The sequence below is a fragment of the Chlamydotis macqueenii genome, chromosome 3 (assembly GCF_036417535.1).
Source record: "Chlamydotis macqueenii isolate bChlMac1 chromosome 3, bChlMac1.mat, whole genome shotgun sequence".
In the NCBI taxonomy this organism is placed as follows: Eukaryota; Metazoa; Chordata; class Aves; order Otidiformes; family Otididae; genus Chlamydotis; species Chlamydotis macqueenii.
The window spans coordinates 105,133,679-105,152,883 of NC_141558.1; the positions used below are offsets into that span (position 1 = coordinate 105,133,679).

Sequence of the window (19,205 nt, forward strand, 5' to 3'; positions counted from 1 at the left end):
CTCATCGAATAATAACTGGGACTTCTTGCAATTATTTTTATTTCTCAGAGCTCTGTATTGTGGGTGAATAAACACATCACTTGTAAATAAAGCAGTAGATCAAGTGGGTTCCTTGACTTAAATGTTATTGGTTATTTAGAATAAAAGACTTAATAACATCAGAGATTTTTTTGTAGTTACTGGTTGGAGTTTTTTTCAGTTTCCTCACAAATCCACTATATTTTCTTCAGCTTACCTTTTTCTTCCTAACTTCAGTTAGAAGTTAGTTTTTAATCTGTTCATATTTAAAATACACGTAGGAAGCAACAAACCTTTCTTTCAGTAATGTTTCCTGTTGCTTCTGTTTCCCCTTGGTTGTTACGGTGAAAGCTTTAGTGTAGATAATTCTTCAAGCTGATGAAAGACTTCAGTCTTCAGTCAAACTTCGAAAAATGGGGGATGAAGGTTTTCTGAGGTAAAATTACATTTTTACAGTATGTTTTCTTGCTCCCCTTTCAAATCCACTCCAGGAAAATAAAAAGCTGAAAGAACAGGCACCAATTTTGAGCTACCTTCTTGGGGTTTTCTTGGTTTTTTTTTTTTCTAAATTGGCCTTTAGGAAAGAACTAATTTGTGTCTTGACATTTCCATTGTTTATTGCACTGGTGTTACAAGTAAACAATGTTTCAAATTGTTAAACTGCCTACAAAAAAGCATCTGTTAGTTGAATGCTATTAACCTAAGATTTAATTACTGATTCACAGATTGATGGCAAACTAGGTAGTACTTCAGACTTACCTACAGATGTCTTTGGTCCTTAAAAAGAACCAATTTATTTTTAGAAATAGTAGGCAGTGTTCTGGTATTTTCTGACACATCAGGAGTGATTCATTCTTCAGGCTGAGTAGAGGAGAGAAACATTAAATTTACTTGGTGACTTTTACTTCTTCAAGGACTCAAAGTTTATTCCAGGCAGCAACATCTGCCCTGTAAACATTTTCCACAGTTAAAGTTCCTTGGTTTTGTTAGTCCAGAGATTTTTTTTAAAAAATGAGTTATAAATAAACATGTTGCATTTTACAATGAGACCTGTGAAGGAAGTTGTTTGCTCCATGAAATGGTTTGGCCAGGCCTGTGTTTAAGCCGTCCAAAAGCAGTAGTTAGTGGTTATTGACTATATACTGTCAAAGTGCTAGAATCTCCAAAGGTCATTTATATGAAGTCTGATTAGCTTTCTGTACTCACAGAATAACTCAACACACCTTGAAATGAGTTGGTTTAGGTATTTTAAAGTCTGTCATACATAATATAGAAGACGTGTACTGTTTGTGGCTGATGACTCATTATTTCAATCAAAATTACCCAATGTCCATAAAGAAACTTTTACATGCCCTGTTTTTAAAGTCTTGCCATGTTTATCTGGCTTCTTGTATTTCAACTTTTAAATTTCCTTGATTTTTGTGATGTTAGGATACTTTTGATAATGCATTCTTTTAACTTTAATTTCTTTGGTGCATTAGTCTAGGAAGGGTATCTCTGGTATGGCACGCATGCTAACCATTTCCATATGATCAAAGCTATCATTCAGGATTATTTTCTATGGCCCAGGCTCCCCCTGAAGAATTACAACTGTTCGTTATTGTTGCACATATACACTCAGCAAATTCTAACACCAGGTTGAGTTGATATCCCAGACCTTGCCAGCACGTTAAGTTCAGCAAAATCTGAACTTCTGAGGAATGAAAAGGGTGAGAGACCTGCTCAGTCAGCCTTAACTTTATGCCTTGGTTTTGATGTTAGCTGATGGAAATTTTCTTCATGCACTCCAGTTGTATTCATGTTGATAATAGCTGTCTGGATTCATAGAAGGCTCTGTGGGAGCAGCTTGGCAGGCTATGATAGTAGTAAGCAGTGCTCTAGGAAGAACATGGGCCTCTGTAGGGCAGGAAAATGAGCTCCTTTGACTCCTCTGTGGTTGATCAAGGGGAGGCATCTGTGGATACCTTTAGAGGTCTACCAGGCTGCCTCCTGTTGCTGGATTATGAGTGTCATCATTGACCAGGCTTGAGAGCTCTTTGGCAGAAATCAGAATTGAAGGGGGATCATCTTCTTACTTCTCCAGTTTTCCTTGCCTAGTCCCTGATGTTTTCATGCTGTTGCCCCTCAACCTCAGCGGACAGGTTTTTTCTGGACTTGATATTGCTTGTCTTGTTTTCTTTTGATTTGCTAGTCATCCTTATTGTGTATTCCTCTTTGCAGTCTCTTGTACTTAACAAAAAGTTGCCAGACAGAGGACAAGATTATCTGGCTAACTCCTGTGTGCAGCAATGCCCATCACTGTTTGCCCCGTTGGTGTTCACATTGTTTGCTTACTTAGGTAAAATGCTTATATATTATGTCATCATGGTGCTACAAAATACTTGCATACCATTGTTGGTAACAATAGTTTTATACTGTTATATTCAGCAATCTAATGTTAATTATATTGAGATTAGTACATTTATAATTTATAGGTGTCACAGGCCTCTGTTTTGACTATGGTGTAGACTTTGTTTGCCTGTCAAAGGAATTTTGGCTCCTAACTCTGTATTAGGATGTTACTTAAAAAAAAAAGGAATAAAGTTTGTGTATGACAGTTGCATGATTGTATAACATTTTCTGAAAGTTTGCTAAACTCATTTTCCTGGAAAGACATACCTTCAGATAATTTTAATCCTGCTTTAATGTCTGTCCTTGAGTTTCCCTGGTGTTTGAGCAGGAAGAGAAAATGTTAAGTTTACAATTTAGCATGCTGTTTTGCAGCTGAGATGTTCCTGTGGCTGAGTAGTGCTAAGCTATGTTCTGTGATTCCCAGGTGCTCCACACAGCTTGCATCTGGTGTAATGAGGTTGGAAACATGGTTGTTTCATTTGTTTGGAGTTCAGCTGTTAGGGGATTAGGAAGGGAACTCACGAGATGTGGCTCATATCTATTGCCCCTGTTATCTGTTTGTTACCTGTTCTTCCCTCCCTCTCCTGCATTCAGGAGAATATCTCCTGTAGTATCCATTCCAGTGTCTCCTACAGTAAGGTGGAGGATAAAAGCATTCTCCCTTTTTCTTCCGATACTACAGCCATTTCTAGCTCACCCTTTTTCCTCTCATTTGCTTATGTTATTGTACAGTAGTGACAGTCATCAGTTTTCATATAAAGTAGCTCTTTGATGTTCTCTGCAGCTGCGTTGGATCTCTGAAGCAGCTGAATGGTTGCTCTTTGCTTGCAGAGTCCAAACTATGCAACAAAGTTGTACATGCTCCAGTCGCAATCCACCCTCTCTACCTGTGCAGCATGATACCCTCCCATGCCCTTGACCAAATGATCTACTTAGCTGCTTTCCCTCTAAGCACTCTCCTACCATGCCTGGAAATGATGTGTACCTTTTTTTTTTTTAGTGCCTATTTTGACAGGTTTAGAAGTTGCATTACTTCTAGGTTTTGTGCCACCTCCTGACTGGCACTGGATTAAAGTACAACGAGGGGATCATACCCGAGGCATATTGGCCAGAGCTTGGTGACAGAATCAGCTACAAAACCAAGGATTTATTTGTTTCCTTATGCCCCTCACCTCCCTTTACTCTCCCCTTCCCCACTAAAGCAATAAAATTCCAGTTTGCTTGTGGGAGGAGAAGAATGTCAGCATCACACTATGAAGGCAGTGGATCCTTAGACTTTGTATTGCCATAAGGAAAGAGGGCTCGGATAGATCCAGAGGGACAAATGGACTTTAGTAAACAAGAACAGTGCTTCTAACAAGCAGCTATTGTGGTTCTGCCATTTTTCACTTGACGATAGATCAGAGGTGTGCCATTTTTAGACTGCCTTTCACTGCTGTGTGAATGACAATGGGTGACTTTACTCTAAATCAGTTAATAGAGGCATAATGGTTCAGATTTCCCTTCATCAAGATCAGAGCAAAAAAATATTTGAGCTGCTTAAAGAGGTGTTATCAATTGATTTTGAAATGACAAGTGTACTTGTATTGCTATAAAGTGATCAGAATAGTGTATTGGCACTTAATTCCAAATACTTCACCCATAAATTCTGCATGAATTCAAGCATTTAAAAGTTCCTTGAACCTTCTTGCTGCAAGACTTTAATTTTTAGATGTTTGTTCCTACAGCACAATTAGATTGTTGTGCTGCCATTCGGAGGGACCGTGACAGGCTGGAGAAAGGGGACAACAGGAACCTCATGAAGTTCAATGAAGGGAAAATGCCACATCCTCCGCCTAAGGAGGAAAATGCCTCCCACTGAGGAGGAGTAACACCATAAACCAGTACAGGCAGCTTTGCAGAAAAGGCTGTGGGGATCCTGGTGGACACCAAGTTGAACATGAGCCAGCAACATGTGCTTGTGGTGAAGTAGGCCAACAGTCTCCTGGGCTGCATTACAAAGAGCATTCTCAGCAGGTTGAGGGAGATGATCCTGCCCCTCTGCTCAGCACTGATGAGACACATCTGGAGTGCTGGGTCCAGTTCTGGGCTCCCCAGGACAAGAGTTGTGGACAAATTCGGTGAAGTACCATGAAGACAATTAAGGACTTGGAGTATCTGATGTATATCAGGAGAGGCTGAGACTCTTCAACCTGGATAAGAGAAGTCTCAGGGAGTACCTTATCAATGTGCATAAATATCTGATGGGAGCAGCGGAGAAGATGGAGCCAGGCTTTTCTCAGTGGTGCCCAGTGACAAGACAAGAGGCAGTGAGCACAAACTGCAAAATGAAACACAGGAAATTCTGCTTAAATATATAAGATTTTTTTTTTTTCTTTTGGGCACAGCTTGCCCAGAGAAGCTATGCTATCTCCATCCTTGAATATATTTAAAACTTGACTGGATACGATCCCAGGCAACCTTCTGTACCTGACTGAGCAGGGGCACTGGTCTACATGATCTCCAGAGGTCCCTTGCATCCTCGGTGGTTTTGTGACTTTAAGCTGGGAAAACTTAAACCATTGAATTGGAAGTGTCAATGCTGCAAAGTCTGTAGATTTGGTGGGGACTTCTTGTTGGTTTTGGTTTGGGGTTTTTTACTTGTATATATAATTTCAGTGCTAATATTTAGCTATTTTCAAGGAAAAGGCCAAGGAAAAATATGTTGCTCTTTAGAAAAAAAAATAGTAATTTTTAATTCTTTTTTATAATTTATTGAGGAAATGCTTTTTGTGCAAAGAAGTTTTTCACAGTCTGCTGAAATGTGGAGAAGTTTGAAGCCTCCACGTATATGCCCTGACCTTTTAGCTGTGAAGTCTTTCTGAGTTTCTGCCTTTAATAAACAAATACTTTAGTCAGTCCTGAGTTAAATCAAACCCAAATGAATGTTCTGCTTTGTTTTTCTGTTGAATACAAAGTTAAAATGCAGACAACCCTATGTAGGAGAAAATGGTGAAAGAACTTTATCAAGGGAGCAAAATGAGCCATTTGCATGTGAAGGTATGCCAGAATGATGTAGTATCTGTGACTGAAAGAGGTAATTTGAAGCTAAGCTTGAATGTATAAAATAGGTGGCACTTTTATAACATTCTGGAAAATTGGGTCCTGATTTTCAAACTAGGCAGTAAAGTAATGAGTGTTTTTGATTAATTTGACAATAATTTCTCTGTACCTCGGTTCCAGCTTGTGGAATAGAGAAGATAATACTGTCAGTCTCACTAGATAAGGTGATGGTTGTGAAGACGAATGCATTAATATTTGTAAGGCGCTTAGCTAATTTACTGAAAGCCCAGGAGTAAATTAATAATTTTCTATTCAGCACAACATTTGTGAAGTAAATCAGACAGCAGACCATATGTTGAATGGATAGGAAGAGGTATCTAATAACCACTCCAGAAGTAATTAAAGGATGTATCACTTCTGCATGACTGAATGGTCCAAAGTAATGTTTGAGATGATATTAATTTTAGTACTGTCTTACTTGCTGGTGAAGGACCCAGCTAACCTTAAATGCAGGGGTTTATGTATTATATATACAATTTAACTACTATTCTCATTATTTGTTTGCTATGTCTCATCTAAAGACAAATTGTGTAGTGGTTTTTTTGGTCTTTGAAAGAAGATATCATCAGATCTTTTAAGAATGTGTTTCTGCACTGCCCTTTTGAACTTTAAAATTATCCTTTTCCATGTACCCTAGTTTATTGCTTTGGGTTTAACTTTTTGAACAGTATTTGTCCTGCAGTGTTAAAATAACTTGATTTGGTACCCACTTATCTGTTCTCAAGTTGCTTAAGGTTTGGTATGTGGTTTCTGGGGTTTGGATTTTTTTTTTGTGTGTGTATGTGTTGGACAAGATGAGCCTGAAGTCACATTGCTTAAAAAGAACATCTCCACATAATATGATTACTACATGTGGCTGGCTGTTGATGTCCTGGTACATATGTATATCAGAGTATTTCAAACATCAAAGGAAAAAATGAAGTGAAAAAAATGAATGAATTACTGTGATAACTTCATTTTATTTTACAGTCCTTGTGTTTCATACTGGGTAATAGGCTTTCCTGCTGTGTGCTCATGTATTTTTTTTCTGTGTATATCACATTATTAAATCATGTTGAGAGCTTTACAGAGCTAAATGTCTGCCCTTTTGGAGTAATACGAACTGTTTTGACATGTAAACCACTTAGAAGGCGAGCTGAGGTTTTGTAAGGGAAGCATTCTTAATGTGATTTATAGTGTTAATTTGTGTTGAGATTTGAAGTAGAACTCACCAATGCCTTTGTATTTTGAATAGACTTGAGTTGGAATGAAATAAAATTAAATTGCATTAAATTGTCTTATCTTTATAATTTCAGTGGCCGAACAGGAAAAATTCGAGTGCAGTCCCTGAAAATTGGCTTGATGTCTCTTTCTAAGGGTCTTCTGGAAGAGAAGTACAGATGTAAGGAAGAATGTGTTTTATAAAATGCTTACATAATATAATAACTCACGTACAATAACAACACAGATTGTAGCAAAATTTGTAGTAAAATATTTGTCACACGTGTAGCAAGAAAGTTGGCTTGTAAGTAAAATAGAATTGTTTTTGTTATCGTCAGTGATAATGGAGAAAGTAGGCTTTAATATCCTGACTGGAAAGTATTGATGTCAATTATGCATCATCGTAATGCACAGTATTGCACTCTCCAAACCAGAATGTAGCCATGTGGAAGCTAGAGAAGTATTCTGTTTGATTGAAATGCAGCAATTTTATTTTGTGATCTATAAGAAAGTTGATCTGAACTCTGAAAATAGTTTTCAAGTATGTGTGATTCCTGCTAGAAATGAAAGTTTAAATTATGTTGATTTAAGAAATCTCACAAGATTGAGAAATACTTAGTATAAAAATAGTTCACTAAAATAATTGCAGGAGCAGAAGAGAATTAAGTAACTTTGTAGCAAAACCCCCTGACAAATACAGAACAAGAGATTAAGCACTGTATAAGAGCATGCTAGCTGATGGACAGTTATGTATTATGAACATTGTCTTATTTGCTGTGTACCACTGGAGCTCTGCAACCGTTTCTGCTTTCCTTAGAAGCATTTGTAGGTAGTTTTGGTTATTAACATTGAGCAAAAGTACAGGTATCTTATGCATTGGAGCATATATTGGCATCTGAACTTGAGCCCATACTGAGACTGTTGGGTTTTTTTTAAGTTTTCCATGTGTCATTTCACATATCTATAAATTTGTCCATAGCTGTAAAAGAGCTTGGCAGCCAAACCTTTGTTCAGTAATGACAATTCAGGAGGTAATCTGCCATTTGGCGTGAAATTAAATACTTTCATAAAATATAGGAGTGAGTTAGGCTGTGGATAACAGAATGATAACCCTACAAAAAGATGGTTTAAAAAAACCCAAAACCTCGGAATAAGCTCACATTTCAGTGCTGTCAGTAATTAATTAGTATACTTCAGTTAGTGAATACAGACACTGAAGCAGAATGAGGAAATTACTAGGCCGGATTCATTTTTATGTTGTTGCTTTGTGACTGGTAGTAAAATAAAAATGGCGGCTGATGGTGGTTGCAGATTTGCAAAACCAAAGTTAAAAGGGTGGGCTTTTTCCTGAAGATTGCTGTGAAAAGTCCTAAAACATTAGTGCAGACAAAGTCTCAGGAGACTTTTGTGCCGAGTGATCATAACTTCAACCTGAAATACATCTGAAACTGAAATAGTTACTCAGCTTCTCAAAGCAGAGAATTAGATAGCACAATCTTTTTGTTTTTGTTGTTACTCCAGTTCTGATCAGTGGGCCAGGCTTTGATATCTTTATTGTCAGGTATATTGTCCTTATGAGCCATAAAATTGTCACAAAAAAAAAGCTTCTTCATTCTGAAAGAAATTTCGCGGAAGGAGGAAGGAAATAACCGAGTCAGGTACTGGTTGGTGGCCTGCAGTGGTTGTGCAGTCAGCACTTTGGGGTCTTCTGGCACCAGCTGTATGGCAGACTGATCTTTTGTACGAGCTGTCTTGCTATTGGAACTCACTGGCACAGTTTGCCCAGAGAGTGGTGGATGCCCCATCCCTGGAAACATTCAAGGCCAGGTTGGATGGGGCTCTGAGTAACCTGATCTGGTTGGAGATGTCCCTGCTCCTTGAAAGGGAGAGCAGTACCCCCAAACATGGATGCTTAATACAAATTACCTGCCTTCTGATTTTTCTCTTTCTCAGACCAGCTCCTGACATTTGATTCTCCTTTAGGCTATATTTTTTTCTAAGCATTTCTGTGGCATTGTCAATCCCAGGCTTCTCTGAGCATAACAGTCATCCTACAGTTGCATCTGGAGCCATTAGCAGAGCACAGACCATACCTTAAATGTTGTAGTCTTAGAGAGGTATACTCTTCTCAGAGTAGCTGGCTGTAAAATAGGCAAGTTTCTTGTTTTAAAAACTTTTGGATGAACCCTTCAATCTTTTTTAAAATGCTTGACCAGACTCTCTGCTCTAGTATTTTCTACCTCAGCCTTCCCAGAGACCAGCCCTTCAGGGATCAACTTGAAAAACTTAATTTCTGGGCTGCTGAGACATTGGGTTTATGAAATAGTAAACTGACAGTTTACCAGAACAATTGACCTTCATCTTTCTCTCTTACCTCTTTGGGGAAACCAAGCTTTTGTTCTTTTTTCATTCTTTAATGCGAAGCCTTTTCATACTTTAAAAATTTTTATTTGGTCTTAACAGCCACCTTTAATCACATTCAATTCCAGTAAAAATAAGAATTTTGTTAACTGTATATTCATTTCCAGTGTAGGTAGGATCTTTTCACTTGACACATTTTTAAAATATGTTTTACCAGAGGAATTTCTGTCAGACTTCAGGATTGACATGAAAATGAATATTTAATTTAAAAAGTCCCAATTACTTTAGAAGAAACATTGAAGCCTAAATTAAAGAATGCCTATTCTTGAAAATGTTTAAAGACATGCCTAACTTAGCACAGGCCCGGATGCTCCTGTGAATAATAATGGACCTGGAAATGTAATTGAGTTGCTGTGAGATGGTTATTTCTGTGCTTGTAGAGCAAATAGTCCAGGGCCTCTTTTTGTTGGTGAGGCCAATGACCCTGTCTGGCTATATCCATATTATAGAATTGTAGAATGGTTAGGGTTGGAAGTGACCTTTAAAGGTCATCTAGTCCAACCCCCCTGCAAGGAGCAGGGACATCTCCAACCACATCAGGTTGTTCAGAGCCCTGTCCAACCTGGCCTTGAATGTTTCCAGGAATGGGGCATCCACCACCTCTCTGGTCAACCTGTGCCAGGGTCCCACCACCTTCATTGTAAATTTTTTTTTCCTGATATCTAATCTAAATCTACCTCCCTCTCTTTTGAAACCATTACCCCTGTCGCAACAGGCCCTGTCACAACAGGCCCTGCTGAAGAGTTTCTCCCTGTCTTTCCTCTAGGCCTCCTTTAGGTATTAGGTATGTTCTCCTTACTCCCCAAAACTGGATGGGGCACATATGAGCTACCGATTGGAAATGATCACAGACCCTACCTTACTCTCACATCTTTCCTGTCTATTCTGGGTGGGAGAGTTTGTTGACCTTGATCCAAAAGCATGAAAGAAACACTTTTAGCAGCTTAGTGATATGGACGACAACGTTCCAGTGCCTGGAACTGCGCCTGCGTGCACTGCACAGTTCATGGGAACAGAAGTAGCCTTAAAAAATGGAAAAGAAAAGAAAAAAAAAAAAGAGAGTGGATGTGACAGAAGATAATAGTAGCTTAGTTCTAACGTACTCAGAATACAAAAAAAAAACCCAAAACACTGCTCCCTTTTTACCACTAATTGTTCATATATTATTACCGGACTTCTGAATACTGTGGAAAAAATGTTATTGGAAGGTAAATTTCAATCACGTCAGCAAGCATTTGTAACAGTAAAAATTTTAATTTGCATGTGTGATTATTCATGACATGTTTTATGCCTGGTCATGCAATCAGGAGACAAATGATGTCTCAGAATGCAGGGATTTCCTGCAGGACAGCAGGAATTTTATCTTCACTCTATTTTATTCAGTTTTAGAGGTAGAGAAGAGTCATAGCACTGTGTAATAACTAGGAGTACATTAGTGTGCATTTCATTCTTACCTGGGCTCATTTTTAACATAGAAAGCCCAGACTGGCAAAGGAAACAGAAAACACCCACAGAGCTTTATTTAGTGTGTAGGTTTGTAGATTTTGTGTGGTATCATTTAATACATTAAAAACTGTAGGATTTGGGGTGGAAAAAAAGGGCTACTTGAAAAATCTCAGCTGGTGAAGCAACTCAATTTTCAAGTGATGTACAACATCCTTGGAAGTGTTTTTTTTAATGTTATGTTCATGTTGTTAATTTTCAAACCATTTGGAACTAACACTGATAGTTAAAAAAAAAAAAAAAGGAGGGAAGAAAAAAGAATGTGCATCCTGTTTTTAACAATGCACATGAGCAGATGATGGCACATTTTCAATTTTGCATATTTTTAATTATATTTTGGTGTAACTAGATTCCTTGGAGCTGCTTGGATGGTTCAGGTTTGACAGTGCTAGGTTTGTGATTTGATGTCTTGTCAGCTTCAGCAAAGATATAAAATGTGTGTCGTGGGCATCTTACTACTAGCCACCTTATTTTGGTAGGAATTTGATAAACTTTTCAAAATGTTCAAGTATCGTCTTTTATACCAGCCAGTAAGTACATTTTTTCAGGTTGACTAGCTGAGTTGCAGTTTGAGTGCCGCTGGTTGTGACCCTCAAAATACAAGTGTAAGGCTGAATAGGATTTAAGATTAACTGGTTGGTTTTTTTTTTCTTGTTTGTTTTTCCCGTGTGACTCAGATCTGATTAATCTTTTCTTTTGCTTCCATGATCATTCTTCTTGTCCTTTTGGTAGAGTCCCTTTGGTAGAGTCCTAGTTTAGCCTTTATAAAAATGTATTTTATGTATAAACTCATATAATATGGATGTACATATTAACAAACTCCATTGATAAGAGTTTGTGGCTTCTGACATTGCTGGTGGGAGATGTACACAGTCACTTTTCCCACTGGTGAGTATGGTGTTTGGCTGCACCCTGTCAGACCTAAAATGAGCCCTCCGGCTGTATGTCTACCGGTTGAGCTGCTCTTGCCATGCCTCCTTTGCTAGGGAATAGCTCATGACTTACATTAAAGAGGTTGGCAAGATAGCAAGAACATTTTGGTTCTCCATTCCTTTAGTTGAGGTGCTTCTCCTCCTGCATGTTGCACTGGAGGCTTTGAGGGTTTTGAGGAAAGAGGAGGTCATCCATGACCTTCATTGCACTTAGATATTCATTGGTTATGGCACAGCTGCCAGTGATAAGTTTTATTTGTTTTTGGGGAGTTTGAGCTCTTCAAAGGTACTTGCTGATTTCCTACTTGGATCAACTCTAGCTTTTCGTCCTCCCTATTTCCTCTCCTGTCACATCGGTTTTCCTCTGTTTACTAGCTCCCCAATCAACTGAAGGTTTAGGGCTTGTGAAATTACTTCATCTTCCTCCCAGCTACAGCAATTAATGAATTGTTCTTCTTTTAGTGCCTGTTTCCACTGTAGACTGATGCAAATAGAAAGAATAAAAGAGCCTTTTTTTTTTTTTTTTTTTTTTTAAATCCTATCAGATTTTTTAAACTGACTGTTACAAACTGGAAGACTATCCCAACGGCAGCTGAAGAAGCTAGCCAGGATCTGGGGTTGCCAAAATGAGCCTGCATCCGTGCAGTAATAGTTCTGTCACTGCTTTTGTCCATGGGGTATTTACTCACCACTGAGCACTGAAGCTGCTGTAGCATTTGTTTGATTAGGCAAGAAAGGGGCAAGAAAAATACAAGGAACTCTAAAAATGAATTCAGTCATCTGGATTTCTGTTTTGTGAAAAGCCTTTCTTCTGCCTCAACCCACTTTGCCAAAAAAAAAAAGTATGACCAGACTTTCAGAAGCACACTGACAAAGCTTGACAGTTGCTCCAAATGAAGGGCAAAACAATTTACAGGATGTAATAAAAGAGTTTCTCTTGAGTGTTTCTGAACAAAGCTTGTCTGTTTCTCAATCAGAAGTGCAGTCAGACTGAATTTTCAAATTTCATTTATTTCTAATCTATTAATGGTTGTTCTAGTGGGAAACATGAAAAGTAGGGAAATTGTATAAATTGACTTTTTTTTCTTCCTTTTTTTTTTTTTTTTTTTTTTTTTTTTTTTTTTTTAAAGATTACTTGGAGCTTTAATCCAAGTCAGCCACTGAGTGCAAAAGGAGCATGTAAAAACCAGCTGGAATGAACATAAAGAGTTCACTTCCATTTCTTCTGTAATTTATACCACTCACAGAATTTAAAAATATTTCTGAGATTAACTCAGTGTTTAAGATATTTTCAGGAGAGATTCATCTTGTGACTAAATATTAATGTACACAGCTTCAAAGTTCATAAATAAAGGATTATTGGCAGAAACATGTTAAAATTGTAGCTGAAAGTTTTAACAATTAAAAATAACTAAAGAAATGTGTTAAGAAAGCACTTAAGAAATATTATCTATACTGCAGACTGGCCTGTGGATTCAGTGCTTTTCTATGACTCTTAAGTAGGTACAAGCAATATCTTTTTTTCTCAGTAAGTGTCTGTATCTGGAACAATTTTTTTTTGATCCCTTTCAACCTCAATTTTTTCTGTCATTACAGTCATTGCCACACATCCACTTAACACTGCAGGGCTTGACACCTACCTTAGGAAAAGGGAATCAGTAAAGGGGAAGTACGTGGAAACAGATACGGTTATTCGGGAAGCAAATGTGATTAATGTTAAGCTTGAGTTGTCTTGCTGGCTGCTGCTCTTGCTTTAAGCTGTTTCACATGTTTCACAAGCTGTGACTTGTGCTAATTTCTAGTCTCAGTTCAAAGCAAACGTGTTTCTCTCCCCAACAAGCCAAAGGATGGCATAGACTTTAGCATAAGTTATGGATGTCTGAAATGCTATTTCCTTCTTCCCTAGTGATAATGTAGAAAACTTAGTAAATATTAGGGAGGCACATTATATTATGTGGTAATGATGGATAAGAAGCTGTTCAGATTTTGTTATGTCTGTCTTTCTTTTTGTCACACGGCTGCTCCTGGGTAAAACAGGAGTTGCAATGTACGGTTTTATCAAGAGATGCTGTAAGAAGCTGTATAGATTCATTCATTTGGCCTTACTTTTGTAATTTTATGGTTACGAATCAAGAAAACGTAGTCAAAGTAATCAAGATTAGATGAGGGTAAACTACTGTAAATGGGACAGAGGCCATCTGTAATCATGTCTAGAGTATAAAAATTATAAAGCTCAAGCTGCAGCATTACTGAATAAAAGGGAGTGTACATGGAAATTAAATGAACTGGTGCCTCTTGTCGGTGTTGCAGATCTCTTCAAGGAGGTGGCAGGCCCCACAGAAATGTGCGACCAGAGGCAGCTGGGCCTGCTGCTTCACGATGCTATCCAGATCCCGCGGCAGCTTGGGGAGGTGGCAGCCTTTGGTGGCAGCAACATTGAACCCAGCGTGCGCAGCTGCTTCCAGCAGGTAAGATAACAAAGACCTCCATCTGAAAAAAACATCCTCTCTGAAGTCTTAAGATTCACTTTTACATGATGTAGAAAGAAGAAAAGAATTCAAAAATATCCATTGAGTTTTTGAACAGAAATGAATATGTTCCTGCAACTGAATGTGGGAAGTTATTGTGAAAATGCAGCTGTAAAAGATGGTTTATGGTTTAAGAGAGGATCAAACAAAATTACTTTTTAGCAAAAAGAATATATAAATCTTTGTGGTTTTGACAATATTGGCGGCTCTAAAGCTGTTAAAAAATCGTGTGGCAGCCAATTATCCTGCTTTGCATCGTTCAAAGCAACCTGATACTGTGAGAACAAGGTGCTTCTCCCTGCTTGAACAAGACATGATCTCAACGGAACAAGAGAATGATGTTGATAGTAATTTTTGACCTTGTGCATCAGGAAATTATTTAGCATTATTTTGCTGACAGAAGAGCTTGCAGTTGCATGAAACTTCAAGCATAATCATTTATATATCATGAGCCTTTATGCAGCAGATCAGAATTTGGAATAAAGCTGTCTCACAGCCTGCTGTTCAGCTCCACGCTACATGCAGGGGGTTAATGAGGCTGCAAGGAGTGTCTGTTTAAAGAAGATGAGAATTTAAAAGAGGATGTTGTAATGGAACACCACCTAACTCAGAATTTGTCAAGGATGCCTAAGGCTCTGACTGTTTGCTACTGATAACCCTACTGCTTGAGTGTATTATTTCTCTGAAAGTGGCTGCTTTGAGCATTGTCAGAAATTATATATGGGTTAAAAATTCACTGTGGCATATGTAAAACTACTGACTTTAATATTTCTGGTTTTATTGAATTGAACACTAATGTTATAGTGACGTTTTAGAGCATTTTTCTTTTGCCTTTCTTTCATAGACTTTTCTACATTTAATCCACTGCTTTGACGAATTCAGATGTGCTAACTTTTTTCAGAATTATTAGATTAGTTTCTGGACTCTGAGATGATCAGAATTGGAACTTGTTTGTCCAGGTCATGAATAATTTGGTAGATACTTATAGAAATTGGTTTAACCAATTAACCCTGTAAAACTTCCATTGAAGTTTTAACCTTGCTGCTTCAGACAATAAGGGATGGTGCTTGACATATCTGTCACTGGCCTCGAGTGGTTCAAGTCATACTGAAATAAATTATTCGTTTGTTAGGGGCAGACTTTTTCTGTCACAGAGGAATGATCTTTATGTCCCTCAAGGATCTGCCCCATTTCCCAGGGCTAATAGCAAGGTAGTGTTTAAATACTTGCTGTGATATTATGATTATACAGATGATGAGGTTGCATCCCTTGTCTCACATGAATAGCTCAACTTCAGTCCCTGGTTGTTAAGAGAGCCTAGAGAACGTGTGCAGCTGCACAACAGAGTTATCTCAGTCTTGTGAAAACAAGTATTTTGCTGGGGGGCGGGGGGGAGCACATAATTTTTTTTTTTTTTTTATGTTTTTTATGCTGCTCCCTCTTACTGGCAAAAGTCAACGTGGATAATGAATAGGTTAAGAAGCCTAGTGTTGCTTCTCATCATATGTTATCATTTAAGAATAACTTTCATTTAGTTTGTGTTCTGTTACTTCCACTGAGCTCAGAAGGATGACCTCTGTTCTTATTGCTGACAAAGTTGATGAATACAATACCTTTACAGCTAGACTCCTCTGGTGGTTACATCTTAAAAAGGACATGGAAGTATGTTTGCTTCTTAAAACAATCATACTAATACTTTAGGTCTGCTGTATTCTTGCAGTGATTGCCTGTAAGTGGCAGATTTCTTTCTCTCTCATTATTTATTTATGTACCTCTTTATTTATTTGTGTGTTTATTTAATGTGCTAACTTGAAAGAATACCGTGGGCTTGGAATACAATGAAAAAAATCTCATGAGTCTCATGGCAATTAGTAGACACACGCAAGCATAACTGACTTTTAGCAAGCTGTCATTGATCTTAATTCAAAAGACAACCATATCTTTGGTATGTCCGAAATGCAGAACGTGCTTCCCTTTGATGCTCCCTTACTTCTTTTTCAAATCCTTTCGCTTCAAAGATGGCTTTACTATGGACTCCATTACTCCTTTACTATGTACTCCATCTTTGTTACCATCTGTCCCATCTATCACAGCTGTTTAGTCCTCTATACTCTTACTAACTTGTTTTCTTTATTTGCATTTTAGTCAAGGTTGTTTCTTGTATCCTGTAGCTGGTTTTACATTAACTTGGCATGGAAAGGATTGACACGGGTTGTTTTTTTAAATTGAATTCTAAGGAAAATCTACTTTTGTGTGCATTGTTTGTTTGTTTTTTTTTAATTTGGGGTGTGTTTTTTTTTTTTCTCTCCACAGAACCACAATAAACCAGAAATAACTGTAAAGCAATTTATAGATTGGATGCGCTTAGAGCCACAGTCTATGGTATGGCTACCAGTTCTACACCGCGTGGCAGCTGCAGAAACGGCAAAACATCAGGCCAAGTGCAACATCTGTAAAGAGTGCCCAATTGTTGGCTTTAGGTAAGAGGAGGGGAGTTGGGTGCCAAGTTTCTCTGAAAAGATCCACTCTTTTACATCTTCCAACAAGTATAGCTTTTTCTGTTTGTTTTTCCACCGTTTTCGTGCTTTAGGATGGGATCTGCTGCTCTGGTGAGGCCACAGTGTGGCCTGAGCCAGTGAGTTTCTGGGTGCTGGAGAAGTGCTGTTAGACACTCGGTGGTGTATCTAAGAGCAGGGCTGGCTGTCATTGGGCATTTTGGCATTGGTAGATCCCATAGGTAGCAAATGAAGTATAAATGTACTCCGTGTGTTCTCTAAGCACAAGACCAAAAGGAGTCAGTAAGAAAAAATGTGGGCGGGCTGCCTGCTCTCCTGCATAAGACTTGGGAAACTCATGCCAGGCAATATTAAACACCCTTCAGCAGCAATCTTTCCTCGCTCAGCACAAACATTGATAAGTTACTGTGATGAGACTTGCACAGTTCCTGCCTAAAGTGTCGAGCATAACCTAACTTCCGTCTGTTAAAAGGAAGTTGTGAATTTTAAAAGCAAAAATGTCACCAGGGGTATTCTCCGTATTATCCTCCTAAACTGTATTATTTTACTATGAATTGTCATAATGGGGCATGAGACAGTTGGTACCCTTAGTGAGTACTGTTACATCTAACATGCATTTATGAATTGATTGCTCCGGTGTATAAAAAGATGGAAAAAAAAAAAAAAAAGTAGGAACTACAGCTAAGCAAAACTGGCTTTTTCCTCAGCTGTGGTAATGAAGTGTATTATTTAGGAATGATATAAAGCAGTCATTCTTGTAAATGATTCTAAGTCTTTTCTTCAGATATCTGGGCAGATGAGTAGTTTTTGTTCCCCATACTTTATTTTTCTCCTTCTTTCTGTTGTTTTGAAGGATGATAACTAGTGTCCTGAGGTCAGATTTGTCTTACCTAGCTTTAGACTTGCTGGGTTTGGTCTTATAAGATTGAGATAGCAACCCTCTTCTGTTACTGCAAATGCAGATACTGCCAAAAGTAATTAAACTGATCAAACTTTGTTGCCTGTCTTAAGAGGAGATGAAATTCCTTTCAGTGTTCCTATTTTTCTTAATTAATGCTTGAGGGAGCATAGGATGACAAAGCTGCAGCTCAGATATCTTTTAGATGCTTAAGCTGGGGCTGTTGAATCTTGTCCCTACTGAAATACTTTGTGTGGAGAAGGGCATAGAGGTAGAAAAGAAGAGAAAGGAAGACAAAAGAATTGCTCTTTCTAAAAAACTCCTACAATGAAGTTAGAGATCTGCAACAACAAAAGCATCTAGCATCTTAGCAGAAGGTAGATGTGGCCATTTAATACACAGGCTCTGCGTAAAGATTATAAACAGTTGCATCGGCATCCTTAAAAGTGAACCTTTACATTTATAGACACATATTGTCTTGCAAAACAAAACATAAAACTCAGCAGGGGAAAAATGTGGATTGGTACTGAATGCTGCTCTCAGGAAGCAATTTAATTTAAACTTTAACTATTCAGTAGCTATTCAATTTGGTTCAGTTAGCTCATTTTAGTTTCATACAAATGATATAACCTCATCCAGTCAGAACAACCATGCTATAAAAAACAGTGGGCGGAATGTGGAGTTGAATTGTTGCTTTAGTCAGCTTTAGTTAAAAAAAAAAAAAAAATCATACTCTTGGTAGCTGCATTTAATACAAAGGATACTGTATAAGTTTGTTACCTTGTTTATACATATACATACTCTTATAAAAACCCAACAGTAAATAAATCAATGTGATTTTTAAAGTTAATTTTCTGTTATTTTTATAATTACTTAATTCTCAATAAGTTGGGTTTTTTTTGACACAGGTTTAGAATTTCTGAGCATCAAAATGATGTAAAAACATTTGAACTAACTGGTAAATGTAAAAACATATAAAAGTAAACCAGTCTGGTTTATAAGTATGTTTTCTGAGATACCATCTGAATACTAAAGAGAAGAAAAGACAAACTAAAGCAAGATAAGTCAGTTTGAACTTCAAAATTATAAACTCTCACACTCCCTCTATGAACCTAATGTCTGTAAGATTTTCTACTTCAAAGCAACTTGGGCAACTGATGATTGACATTGACTCTATATGGCTTTAGGAGGCAGGAATTTCATTTAAATACTCAATGAGGTGACCTGTGAAGTGTCGGAAGGTTGTGTGAAGTGGACTAAGAGGGCTATAGGTTTGCGGTGGCACCAGTGCCCCTGGGTCTGCAGCTGTGATGAGCGTTGATTGTTCCGTGTCCCGGTCACACATACCCATGCACTTCAAGGTGCTTTCTAAGATAATCCCAGCAAACTTGCTATGTCCTTGTGTCGCTGCTGCTGAAAAGCACATGATGCTATTTCAGAGAATAATTTGCCTTGTGAGGCTTAATAACAAGTAAATACCAGAACTAAACCTAGGAAGCTCTAATCACTTTGTTTTATGTCCCCATAGGTACCGGAGCTTAAAACATTTCAACTACGATGTATGTCAGAGCTGTTTCTTTTCTGGCCGTACAGCAAAGGGACATAAATTGCATTACCCAATGGTGGAGTATTGTATACCTGTGAGTACCAATTTACTGACTGTACCTAAGAGATTGGTTTTGTATTATTTGAGGTC

At 37.9% G+C, this 19,205-nt stretch overlaps 1 protein-coding gene across 1 annotated transcript in view; it reads left to right on the top strand.

Moving 5' to 3' along the window:
• UTRN (utrophin) overlaps positions 1-19,205 on the top strand; it is a 356,589-nt gene that overhangs the window by 298,381 nt on the left and 39,003 nt on the right. Inside the window, exons 62-65 of the mRNA XM_086743718.1 lie at positions 6,807-6,892; positions 13,878-14,035; positions 16,409-16,575; positions 19,038-19,149. Coding sequence (XP_086599844.1) covers positions 6,807-6,892; positions 13,878-14,035; positions 16,409-16,575; positions 19,038-19,149 — 523 coding nt within the window. The remainder of the gene's footprint in view (positions 1-6,806; positions 6,893-13,877; positions 14,036-16,408; positions 16,576-19,037; positions 19,150-19,205) is intronic.